The following is a 13818-nucleotide window of genomic DNA, read 5'->3' on the forward strand; positions in this document are numbered from 1 at the left end:
TGGATATGCAATATGCTTAGTACCACTATTTGACAGTAATCCAAAATTGGCTATATAAGACTTGATTCTGAAATGGATGACCTATAAACATCCATTGAAGACATCAGAGAACTTAAAGTGAGTGACAGATCTTCCCACCAAAGATGAATTTTTAAACTAACACTCCAAAATATGAGATAAACATAAAATAAATAGCTGCTCCCCACCCCCCCCCCCTCCCCAAAGTAACTACTGGGAGGTGAATTTACTCAAGAAAAAAACAAACACTATATGTCAACAAATTAGATAACTTTAATAAAACAGACATATTTCTAGAAATAAAATTTAAAAATCTTCCACAACAGACTCCATAAGAAATAGAAAATCTGAATAGCCCTACAGCAAGTAAAGAGATTGAATTTATAATTTAGAAACTTCCCAGAGACTTCCAGTTTCTAGGCTGACACCTGGAAGGTTTTAACACTCCATCCTAACAAGTTAAAAGCTGTACAAAATGGAAAATAAACAATTCTTTTTAGATTCATAAGTGAGGTTGAGCGCAAATGCTGACCCCAGCCCCAATACAGAGAACCACAACTTACCTGAGCAGAAACCCAGAGGCAAACAAACTCCATAGGAACAGTGCCAGAGTAGGGAAACCTGAACTGTAATTGACAAACTGCTGCAGGCTAAGGGTGGGCACGTTTAAGAGATACAAGCTCCATAGGACCATCTTCAGGTTTTACCGCTTGGAGCTCTACCAAGTTCTCAGAGTGAATACTGGAGGAAAATCCCCTCATGCTTTCAGCAGGGGCAGGGTAAAAGATATCATTTTGAATGGTATGAGAGTATTCTGTTCTTCCTAACAAGCCCTGCCCCCAAGAGAAACTAGTTCATCAGAACCTAACCTGCTGGGTTTGATCACGTTCTTACTGACCTGGGGGAAGGATAATCCCCTATTCCAGCCAGCTCGAGATTTCCACGTGGAAGGAAGGAAATAGCCAACTCCAGCTTACTCTAGCCATTCCCTCCCACCTAAGGTCGGGGCTACTGAGAATCACTGTGAAGTCCAGAGTCCAGAGGCTCAGGCTCCCTGAAAGCCTGAGACCTCAGCATAGAGGAAGGAGAGGGAGAAAAAAAGGGAGAGCAGCCAACTGCATCCAACAATTTTGACATATGGTATTTTAATTTCTATTTATCTTTAAGTATTTAAAATATTTTTGTGATTTCTTCTTTGACTTGGTTATTTAAGAATGTTTTGCTTAATTTCCATATACTTGTGAATTCTCCCCTCTCCCTTCTCCTCTCTGATAGATCTCTTCCGTTCCCCGCCCCCCGCCCCCACCTCACCAACATATAACTAAAGGCCTATTTACAGCAGTTTCATTACCAATGCATCATGTCCAAGTATGAAAAAAAAAAAGCCACAACACATACTAAAAGGCAAAAAATGTAGTTTGAAGAGGCAGAGCAGGCATCAGAACCAGACTCAATATGACAAAGATGTTCAATTTAATCAGACCAGGAACTTAAAACAACATGATTAAAATGCTAAGGGCTCTGATGGATACAGTAGACAGCATGTGAGAATGCACAGGCAATTTAATCAGAGCAATGGAAATTCTAAGAAAGAACAAAAAACAAACACTGGAGGTAAAAAATGTAACAAAAATGAAGAATGCCACTGATGGGCTTTAGTAGACTGGACACAGCTAAGGAAAGAATCTCTGAGTTTGAGGATATCTGCACAGACACCTCCAAAAGAAAAAAGCAAAGAGAAAAATATGGAGGAAAAATAACTCAGAAGGGAATACCCAAGACCTATGGGGCAATTATAAAGATATTATATGGGTAAAAGGAATTGACAGCCCTCATCACCCACCACTCCTCACCCATGAGCCCCACCACTGATCCCTGCATCCATCAGCAAGGCAATGAAGAGGCTGAGTACCTGGGAGGGGTTGGAGTAGGGGCACAAGCAGAATGGACAATTCCGCAAATGAGAGGATATCGTCGGTTTCCAGAACAATTTTCCCCAAGACCCTTCTGAGTTTTTTCCTATCACTGTCTCTTTTTCTATGCTATTCACTTCACTTTCCACACTCTTTCCTCACCTTTTATCCAACCCAAATTCTTTTAGGGCTCAACTAAAGGCACTTGATTCTCCCGTTGCCCCAGCGTACTCTGATCTCGCTCCCCTCTGAGCTCCTCCAACACCTCTCATCGGTGCCACATGTACAGGGCCATGATCAGCACAGCCCTGGGATGGGCACATGGCATTGAGGGGCAGCCACCACATATTCTCCCCTTATTATCCATGCATCGTGCACCAGTGCCCTGTAGCAACTCTAGCTCCGCACAAGCTCTAAGTCAACCTCTGTGTGAACCTTCATACCTGCTCCCCAGACTCGGGTTGTGTGACAGGCTGTTCATTGTCTACAGGAGATCGAATATCTTCTTCCTCTGCAAGTGGGGCCAACCATGTCCGATCGGGCCTAACACTCAAGGGCTTTGGTGCAGGAGTTAGTACGCTGGACTCTTCCCAGGTCTCTGGGCCTCTTTTAATCCCTGTGACCAGGGGAATGACGTCTTTGTTCTCTGCAGAAGAGCTTTCTGTCACCTCTTTTTGCTTTGGTAACTTCTGCCTCCTGCATCGTTTGCGACAAAATTGCTCCAGAGTACGTATCACAAAACGGAAAGCCCGGTGGAAACGATCCAGGGCTAACTGGACTTTGGTTTTCCTGGACTCTCCCTCCAAGTTTCCATCCCTCTCTTCATTGCTGAAGGAATTGAGCAGCAAGGCAATGAAGAGGTTGAGAACCTGGGGAGGGGTTGGAGTGGGGGCACAAGCAGAATGGACAATTTAGCAAACGAAAGGACACAGTAGGTTTCCAGTACAATTTTCCCCAAGACCCAAAACCAAGTCAAATGAGATTTCTATGTCCTTCTATTTCTCAAGAAATTTCATCTATAAAATAAATAAAAAGAGAAGAGATTGAGGAGTAATCGAGATAGCAAGATAAGACAAAAGAAAAAGTGATGTTAAGGGGTACAAACAGCCAAATCCAGCTTATCTACATATAAGCAATACCTATTGTAGACTCTGGCCAGAGGAAAGCAGAACATTTTTACCATGTGGTATAATCAAAAGTATATTCCTTATGAATCAGCCAGAATCATAATCTTGGACACTTATGTTAGAATTGCCCACAGGGATATGGGCCTGATGTCTAAGACTGCTGTGGGGTCCTCTACTGTTTGCAAAATTTGAGACTTGGTGTACTTTGTGCAGGCTCTTTAGATCCCACTGCCTGAACTGCAGTAAGTACTGGCGCTGAGGCAGAAGGGTTTGAATCAAATCTACAACTCTTCTATTGAAGCACATATCACCTTAAATTCAGATCATCTCCACAGCGCCCTGCTTGGGATTTTTGCTTACATTTACACACCCCGAATCCATCATCTTTACCTCCTCAAACTCCTCTGTGGCTCGCACCAACTCAAAAATATACATCCTTCAGGGAGAAGTGTCTGGTGGGTGTGAATGGGTCTAGCCAATATTTTTCAGCTTCACCGTGAGAATTTCCAACTCTGGATCTTTGCTCAAGCTCTCCTCTAGCTGCTCAGTTCTCCTTGCCTCTTAAATGCCATTCTCAAGTACCTTATCTTACACAAATCATTTCTTAATGATCCCTTCCCCACTCCCATTGGTGGTGTCCCACTCTCCTGAACTTTTGTATCACTCACTATCTATCTACACTCTCCTTGGGTTCTTAGGATAAACCACCATGTGCAGATACCTAATTATATTTGCACCATAGCCCCAACTCAGGTGTCCTTGGGTGTCTCCTGTCTCTTCACACCCTCACTGGTAGATGCCTAATTAGCCACTCCATAAATACCTATGTTTCCAACTGCAAGTAACAAACTCAAGTCAGCTTACACAATAAGGAAATGCAAGAAGTTTGAAAATAAAACAGGGAACTAGGTATGACAGGTAGACGTGTTGTTGCGTCTACCTTCCTCAGTGCTGGTTTTGCCTTATCTGGTTCTTCTGGTGGCTGCATGTTTACAGTTCTATCCAGAATCCCTGTCATAAAATGGCCCAGAGGAAGTAAAAATACCATTTGTTCCCTTGTCCCCTTTTCTTCTTCTTTAAGAATAAGAAACCTGCCCTAGCCTGTTTAGATCAGTGGATAGAGCATCAGCCTGTGGTCTGAAGGATCCCAGGTTTAATTCTGGTCAAAGAAACATGCCTGGATTGCGGGCTCGATCCCCAGTAGGGGGCATGCAGAAGGCAACCCATCAATGATTCTCTTTCATCATTGATGTTTCTATCTATCTGTCCCTCTCCCCTCCTCTCTGAAATCAATGATAGATAGATAGATAGATAGATAGATAGATAGATAGATAGATAGATAGATAGATGATAGATAGATATTTTTTTAAAGAATAAGAAACCTTCCTCAGTGGACATCCCTTTACATCATATTGACCAAATTTAGTCACAAACCCCTCCAGCCAATCACTGGCAAAGAGAATATGATGATTATCTTAGAATAATCATCTGGAATAGAATAGCTATTGGGACATCAGTCAACACAAGCACTATTGCGACAAGAAGGTTTGGTTTCATGCTTATCATACTTGCCTTAAGCCAAATTCAAACACAAATTATTAATATTATATAATATCATAATATTCTGTTTAGAATAAGAATATCACTAGTGAAATGTTGCAAAAGAAGCTAGTGTTTCTTTAGTTCATGTATTTTCATGTTAAAAAGTCTAAGACACTCACCACGAGTTTTCCTATCACCATGATCAACAAGAAGACCACAATGCACAGGTATTTATCAGCTTCCATCATACATTCCCACATGTTCTCGATCCATTCCCCGCAGAGGATGCGGAACACCACCAGGAAGGAGTGGTAGAAATCCCCCATGTGCCAGCGTCGAAAACATGGGGATGTCGTAGAATCACAGGCTTTTGGATTTTTCTTTTCACAGCTGAAACTAGAGCCAAACAGCTGCATGCCAACCACTGAGAAAATAAAGATCACAATGGCCAGGACCACAGTCAGGTTTCCCAGGGCTCCAACAGAGTGGCCTATGATCTTAATCAGTGTGTTTAAAGTCGGCCAAGATTTGGCTAACTTGAAGACCCTCAGCTGTAGACACAGACAATGAACAAAAAGGAAAGAAAAGCCAGTTAAGGACAAATTCTATCTGTTCAGTCACAAAACAAATGACATGGTCTCAAGCCACAGCATTTATGACTTTCAAAAACCTTTTCAAAGCCAATCCATCCTAAACATTGCCACCAACTCCATATCCCAATCCGATACTCACCTGTATCTACTTTTGGTTTTAAAAATGAAAATATCACGAGGGACCTGCGGAGGGAGGGGGAGGAGGGCGCCGAGGGGAGGAGGGCCGGGGGAGGGGTCCACTGCTCCGGAAGCACCTCCCCGCCAGCCCCCTCCTCCAGCCCGGCCCGCAGCCCCCCGCCGCCCGCCCCCGTAAAAAAATAAAAAATAAATAAAAAATAAATAAAAATGAAAATATTTTGTTCGAGTTATTTTCAAATGATAAAGACTTTGGGGGCATGATGATGGAACTGAGCATACATGCTTATTATAGAAAATATGTATCTGAGGCAAAAAACCCTCAGGCCTAAGGGTCACATCCATCCCATTGCCTGTTTTGTATGGCCTGAGAGGTAAGGACATTTTCTACATTTTTAAATGGTTGGAAAATAATCAAGAGAAGGATAATTTTATGACACGTAAAAATTATATGAAGTTCAAATTTCCACATTTGTACAGTTTTATTGGAACGCAGCCGCGTCCATTCATTCTCGAACATCTAGGACTACATTTGTGTTACAATGACAAAGCTGAATGGTTTTCACAGAGACCACATGACTGTAAGGCCTGTAAGGCCAACGATATTTACCATTTGGCCTTTTAAAGGACAAGTTTGCTAACTCCTGCACTATATCGTTCAGAGCACAAGTCTGAATCTAAACTTTATGACAATGATGAATGTCATATGATGTTTTTACTCAGGAGAGGACAGGCAATCGGTTACTCAAAACACACACACTTTTTTCCGAAGAGGATTTTCCTCCATGAAACCTTACAGATATGTTAGAGACAATAACCTTGGAGAAAACACAGCAACTAGTTTCATAGGTTATTTTTTATATTAACTTTCAATATAAACTGTGGTTTAAGTCCAAAGTACAATCTTGTTAGGTATCAACTATCTGGGGGTGGAAATACTGCAGGTCGGGAAGTCTTATGTCCCAAGAGAAAGACCACCACCGTCTGCTCAGGGTGGAGCTGGGAGAAACTGTATCTCATATGCGGACAACGCCAGAGTTCCTCGCTAAGCGTGTGGGTGTAATAAGCCTAAACAATAGTAAAAACCACATATATAATTACATATTGATTTTGTGATTAATCACTATGCTTTAATTATGTTCAATTTGTAACAATGAAATTGGGGGTCACCACAACATGAGGAACTGTATTAAAGGGTCGTGGATTAGGAAGGTTGAGAACCACTGCTCTAGAGGCTTAGAAATCCTATCTATGCCAAATTAACCTTTGAGAGAGGACAAAAGGCCACCTTTTATGGTTCCCTATTTCCCACTCAGATGTGATTTCTCAATAGATTTCTGTCCGACCTCTTGTGGGCTTGGTCATACTCTACTTTGCTTCATGCCATTTCTGGGCCTGTCTTGTATCATCCCTAAACTATAGCTCCTTGAAGACAGTGCTTTCCTCGTCTCTGAGCATTCCCTTTGTCAATTAACATTAGGTACTCTGCTAAGGTTGCCAGGATGCCTCCAATGGCTGTGACATGTGGAATGTGGCACTAGCAGCCCTGAGGAGGGACTTGTGAGAAAGCGCCTGCCACCAGCAGTGCCCATCCCTTTCCTGGGCTCTGGAGTCTAAACGCACTTGATGAGTCCTGAAATGAGGATGCCTGGCTCAGAGCTCCGTGGAGGAAGAGATCATTGGGGTGACAAAGGGCAGAGTCCTGACACCATAAGACACATTTTGCAACTGGTTGCCTAAAGGCTCATCTGGGAAGGGTGGAGGGGAGAGTAGGGGTTCAGCTGAGAGAAGGCCCCTGGGACTCCCAAGGGCATTTATTAAAGACCTGAGTAGGAAGAGTAGTATGTTTTGGGTTCTCTGATTAACGTAAGATGAACTCATTAATCCAAATTAGCCACTGAACTCACTGAAGACTCTTTTCAATCCTGGCTGCTAAGTTATTCAGCAAAATAAGAAAGTAAGTATCTTACCACTCTGAAGGATCGGAAAACTGGCAAACTTTGCGGCATCATCACATCTACAAAACTCAGAAGAGCAACAATGCTGTCAAAAATGTTCCAGCCTCGGCGAAAGTAGTGGTAGGGATCGAGCGCAATGATTTTTAGGCACATTTCTGCTATAAAAATGCCAGTGAAAACCTACATTGAGACAAAGAAAAGTGGGAAAAGGAAGCCACCTCTTTTCGAACACACACGTTAAGAATGGTTCCAGGAAAAAAGAAAAAAAGAAAAAAAAAGAATGGTTCCAGGGAATTACAGGAGTTACAGAGAAATACAATGCATTCTCCTGGTTGCACAATATCCCCTAAAATCCATGGAAATAAATATTTAACTGCTATAGCATGAACCTTACTCTACCTTTGCTCTCTCTCCATCCCCTTCCATGGTGCCCAGTTCAATGTTATCAAGCTCGCAGACATCTCAGGATGGAGAAAAAATATTTCTCATTCTGTTGAAATTAAAGCAAAGCTGGCTTCTTGGTAGACGGCAGAATGATAGGAAGTATCAATTCATTCTGCTAAATTCTTTAAAAATACCAAAGGGTAAGAACTCCAAAACGGGGAACTACACAACAGCTCTATGAATTAAAGAAAGACACCCTCCATAAACCAGAATCCAGGAGGAGCTCACCTAACCACTCAATCTTAGTACCTTGATCAGAAAAAAATTTAAAAGGGGCCCAGAACAGAGAACTGAAAAACATTACTAGGGACAGAAAAGTGTCTTTGAGCAACTCACAGGATAAACCTCAGATTGACTATAGTTGAAAGGAGGATTGGTGAGTTGGAATATAACCCTAAAACTCACTCAGCATGCAGGGCCCTTCATTCCAGAACAAAATATCAAAGAATTAAAAGGAGAGGTAACAGTTTTTTAAAAATGCTAAATTATAGCACCATAGGCAAAAATAATTTTTGCCTTGTTTTTGATAATCAGGTAAATACAGGCTTAAGAAACTTGCACAATGTTGAATAAGTAGTAGCTAAATTCAAAACTATCTTTCAGAAGATAATCAAAGCATATCCTCATAGCAAACAGCACATTCTCCATCACACACACACACACACACACACACACACACACACACAGAAATAAAAAGGAGAAAAACAACAGTATGAAAATGATAAGGTAATACAAAAAGGGTTAAAGTCTTTTAAAATGCTGTCAGTTATAAGACTCTCTCCTCTACAATTCTGGGAAAAAACAACCACTCATTATTGATTAATTCTTCCTATTAAAAGTAACATGATCTGTTTCTTATGAATAATTACTTAAGATTTATTTTTTAAATCCCTAAAATAAAGTGACATAAGTTAAAAGGATAGGAAAAGATAAATCCATAATAGGCAAATAAAAAGAAATCAAGGGTGGCAAATAAAATTCAAAGCTTATATCTATCTTTTCCCTTTAAATATTGCTGTCTACCCCTGCCCAATGCCACACCTGGTGCCTAAAGGCAGGCAGTGTTGCCTGTTCTAGTTCACTGTGCTGGACGGATCCCTGTCCCCTTCTGACACGCTCCTCTTCCTCCTGTCGCCTTCAGGCTTTACCGGTAGGTGACTAGCCCTACAGTCTCCCTGAGGCCTTGGGACCATTGGTTTTGCAGTCCAATTCCACTGCTATGGATGGCCTCTTGGGAGCTTAATGTACTCCCCTGATTTGAGCAATCCTGGAGCCTAGAGAGTCCATTTCCAAGTCCAGTCCTATAAGTCCACCCATCAGAGGAGGGAGGTTTGGATGCGTTCTTTGGAACTCAAGGCTCCCATGCCTCCCCTCCATCAGCAACATAGGGACATAATAGATGGGTGGCTGCCACCTTTGTATTGTGTGCCTAGGGCACGGTGCACATGGAATGGAAGCACAGGCTAGGTGGCCAGCGCTACAAGTTTCTCATCAATTTTCAGGAGGTGCTGCCCGTGTCCTCAGACACCAACAACGTCCCTGTGCTTTCTTTCTGCTTCTAGTGAGAGTGAAGAAGAAAGTGATTTAATGAGCCAGCTTCTGACTGAAAAATGCAGCTTTATCTCAACATCCAGGATGCCTTGCCAGTGGGAAATCTGAGAGGGGGCTTTTGTCACTTCCCACAGTTGGACCGGCTGATAAAGTGGTGGACAGACCACCTTTGCAGTTGCAAAGCCCTGTCCAGGGGGGTGACTCTGGGTTCTTTGGGCATTCTCTGGAACTTATCCAATAACTCCATCCACCAGGAGGAGGTGCTGAAAGAGGGGTCTGCCGACGGTTGAGGTAGGAAGCATGGCCATGAAGGTACAGCATTCAGCTTCCAAGTGAAACAATACCATCAGCCCATTCTTGGAGTGCCCGAGCAGGAAATAGCTGAATACACTAGCCTGGAGCCCAGAAGACCTCACCTGTCAGAAGGTACAGTGTGTGTTGGGTTTATCATGTAGCATGGAATCGAATGCGATTCATACACACCCACAGGGCATTTCTTCTGAAAGGCAGTATGGGGAAAGGAACTTAGACACAGACTGTCTTTAAGGAGAACCACCCTGACCTTGCATTGTGGTCTCGCTGGAGCCCTGGTCCTCCTGGGAGGAATGTGGGACTAAGGGTGAGGGGTACCCATCTCCAGTTCTACCCCATCCTAAACTCAATGCATAGAAGCAGCTCTGTGGACCAACTTCTGATTCAATAGGTACAGTGGGTACTCATCAATGTAAAAAAAAGAATAAAAATACATGCATACATACATACATACATACATACTGCCTGGAAACACTCAGCAATGCTAAATAATGATTATCTTTGCTCGTAGAACCATTGGAAAGGACTTTCTTTATATTTCTTTTCTTTGTATTTTCCCTTATTTTTAAAATTTTAAAAAGCATGTATTGATTTTTAAATTGGAAAAATAAAGCTTCAAGAAGAAATGACTAGACATTTTGGTAAGATTTTTAGCCTATTAACTCATGAGCTAATTAGGTTAGAATATTCAATGAGTAATTATTTGTTATTTATGATATTTGGAAGACTAATTTTCCTTTGGGGAAAAATGCCTTCTGCAGGAATTATGCAGTACACTCTCTTATCTCAGTTTACCCAATCTAACTAAGACTATATCCATCCAAATGGAAACATATGAAACCCTACCCCCACCCCAACCCTCCAGCTCCAGACACCTCCTTCCCAGAAAGCAAACCCAGGCCCTGACTCATCTTTCCAGGGGAATAACACCTAGTAATGGCAATCACATTATTTTGTGACAAATGATGTCATCAGTATCACCAGGGACCATGGTACTCATTACAAAGGGCCTCTGGATATAGTTAATGTTTTCTTAATTATCCCAAATGGTTGACATTTTAAGATGTTTACTTGCTTCTGACTTACCACTGAGTGATTCTTTAGTTATCTACTGGATGACTAAAAAGACACTTTAATATACTAGAGGGTCAACACAGAGTCCATGGGAAATTACTGAACTGGGTAAATGCAAAATCCTAAAAGTCATCCTTTCACTCTACTCCACATAAGAGTACCAAAGACCTAGGTTAGGTTGGGCCACTTACAAAATGTTTAGACTTCGAAAGAGAGAATTCAAAGTCTGAAATGTGTTTTATATTGTAAAAAACCTAAAGTTACCAAATTTCCTGTTTGCAACATAAACTCAAAATCCTTGTCCATGTTGTGATGCTCCATGGCCAAGAAGAGAGTGTTGATTATGATGCAGAGGGTGATGACCAGCTCAGTAAACGGGTCGGTCATCACAGTTCTCAAGGCCTTCTTAAAGCGTAGCCACTGGGGACTACAGTTCCAGATGAGGTATTTGGATGCCAGATTTTTCCCACATGGGAGGCAAGGCTCCTGGGATTTTTCTTGTTCTGGAGAAGGAGAATGAAAGAGCAGTTGAGGAGTGATCTCTGAACTGGTCTGGCTGCTTTCTGTATTCCTTCCTCCCTCTTCCCCAGGGTCTCTTGTGACACAACGTGACCAGCCAAGAAGGGCACTGACTGGTGTAGCCAGAAAGGTTTTCCACATACAACTTGCTTGTGGTGTAATCAAGTACATCAAGTCTTTATGCTTGTATACAAGTCATTATATTGTGAACCCCTGGGAGAGAGAGACATAAGCGCATGCTATGTTCACTCGAGGCAGACCATGCTGACAGCTGTAACAGGGGCACAAGAGCTTTCAGGGCTCAGGGGCAGGAGAGATATTCAGACAGGAGCATCTTTTCTCAGAGACAAGCAGCACTCTATAACCTGGTTGAGTTCAGGTCTGAAAGCAGCTGTAGTTCTGATTTTCCTGGAACCATTTCAGAGACTCATGCAGGCCAAATGAGGTGATTCAATAGGCACAAAAGTGCTAAGTGATCCATTTGACCCTCTCCTTACAGTGACTTGAGTCCTGTCCTTGAACACCAACCCTTTAGTTGGTCCTTATTACCTGCTGTTAACCGGGTCCATCAGATGGATCCAGCCTGCTTACACAGGTCTCCTATGTCCATGCCACAGTCCTAACTCTAACTTCAATGACAACTGCCATCTACTAGAAATTTCTATGTCTTCTCTTCTAGGCTGTGTATCATTGTCACTGAGACCTCCTGTGACTGCCTCGCCAAATCAAGAGATTCTGTGTGTGCTCTTGTCCTATCCAAGTGCCAACTCAGGGTGGGCCTACAGGGAAGACCCCTTCTTCCAAACCACTTTGCTCACATGCTCCAAAAAGGCACAGGAAATCACTCTTTGCAAGAAGTATGTGGGTTGCAGAGGGCATTGGGGTGGGGGGTGGGGGAAGGGAGGAGAACACCGAAGAGAGGAAGAATGGAAGGATATGATTGAAGTTAGGCTCTCCCTTGGGTTAGGAAGCAGAACTTACCCTGCATGGTGATGGTGAGGATGCTAACAGCACTCAGCGCCCTCTGCCTTTGAAAGGGGTCTCTATGCTCCTCACAGAAATCCACTGACAGGTTCTGAGACAGTCGTTTGGTTTGCTCTAGGAGGTATGGCTATAAAAAAGGACATGGTGGCCCTTCTAAGGGAAGAGGCCACCTCTCTTCAAAACTTCACAAACTACTGAGTTTCAATGCCACATACAACAAAGATGTTCAATATTTTACATAGGTTGACTCATTTCAAGATGATGACAGATGTTCAGTTCTCTTATTTCATATATAATAAGAGAAATATGCTTTGACCACTCATGTTTCTTATGGGTGCACGTATCTATAGGCCTATCTACAGAAATTTTTTTCTCTGTGATTTATTAATGTCAATAAAAATCACAAAAAAATTTACAAAACCTAACCAACATACCAATGATTGCTGGCAAACCATCAAAAGCTAAGAATGGGGAAGGAAGAGTTTGCCTTAGACACTCCAGAGGAAGTTTGGGCCTACCAACAACTTTATTTTGGATTTCAAACTCAAAGAATTATATAATAATAAACATTTGCTGTGTTTTTTTTCAAGCAAAGAAAACAATAATGAACAGTGATTCAGGGTTCGTGAAAGCAATAAAAAATCTAATTTGGAATCAATGCTTGAGAGGGAGAGATAAATTTAGAAAGGTGGATTGGAGCCAGAGAGTGAAGTGCCTTAAATGCTACCTAAATAGATTTGGAAACAGTAGCTGAAGAGAACAATCAAATATCACAAGATCTATGTACTGACCCTCAAGCACTCTCTCAGGCTGTGCTCAAGAGCTTACTTACCTATAATTCTAAATTCTCTGGAGATTAAAGAACATAAACCTTCAGCTATCCAGGAACCTCGAGTATCCATAATGACTTATTTCCCAAAAGTTCTGACCAACCAGAGCCCCAGAGGGAACTATTCCTCTGTGATCACCTGTTCAAAAGGCAACCTGTAATCTTTATATAGCTATCTCCTGTTCTAATTAAAGGGTAAAGACACTTTATATTAGGTGTCTGGGTCTTTGTCTTTGTGGAACAAGGAGAAACTTTCAAAATACTAAAAAAGTATTTGCAGATATAGCCAGTTCGGCTCAGTGGATAAAGTATTGGCCTGCAGACCAAAGCTCTCAGGTTTGATTCTGGTCAAGAGCATGTACCTAGATTGCAGTCTCCTCCCCAGCCCGGGCCCTGGTTGAGGCTCGTGCAGGAGGCAACCAATCGAAGTGTTTCTCTCACATTGATAATTCTCTCTGTCTTTCCCTCTCTCTCTTCTACTCTCTCTAAAAATCAATGGAAAAATATTCTCGGGTGAGGAATTTTTTTAAAAGAAGTATTTGCAGTCTCTTCCATATGCTGAGTTCTGACAGGAAAGAAGCCTCTATACTCTGCCACTCCATCAGAGAACTATTCACAGCAGTAGATGATATCTGTCCATCTACTTCTGCAAAGGCCCCTCAACTCCATCCCCCCAACACGCCCAGATCCTCAGGCATGCACACACACCTGCTGCCCACATCCTCTCCCTCCCATCCCAGGAAAGTGGCTCTAGTCATTAGTCCATGGCCTTATCCTCAACATTTTCCCTGTTTCTGGCTCCTTTGTCCACAAGTAAAA

The 13818-nt window shown here is 42.3% G+C and overlaps 1 protein-coding gene across 1 annotated transcript in view; it reads right to left on the bottom strand.

Annotated features, from left to right (window-relative positions):
• Nucleotides 1-13818, bottom strand: part of SCN11A (sodium voltage-gated channel alpha subunit 11) — an 87244-nt gene that overhangs the window by 23696 nt on the left and 49730 nt on the right. Inside the window, exons 12-16 of the mRNA XM_036333196.1 lie at nt 12168-12297; nt 10932-11170; nt 7299-7466; nt 4780-5151; nt 2375-2800 (exon numbers count right to left, since the gene is read on the bottom strand). Of these exons, the coding sequence (XP_036189089.1) occupies nt 2375-2800; nt 4780-5151; nt 7299-7466; nt 10932-11170; nt 12168-12297 (1335 nt within the window). The remainder of the gene's footprint in view (nt 1-2374; nt 2801-4779; nt 5152-7298; nt 7467-10931; nt 11171-12167; nt 12298-13818) is intronic.

This window comes from Myotis myotis, unplaced genomic scaffold (genome assembly GCF_014108235.1).
Source record: "Myotis myotis isolate mMyoMyo1 unplaced genomic scaffold, mMyoMyo1.p scaffold_m19_p_13, whole genome shotgun sequence".
Lineage (NCBI taxonomy): Eukaryota > Metazoa > Chordata > Mammalia > Chiroptera > Vespertilionidae > Myotis > Myotis myotis.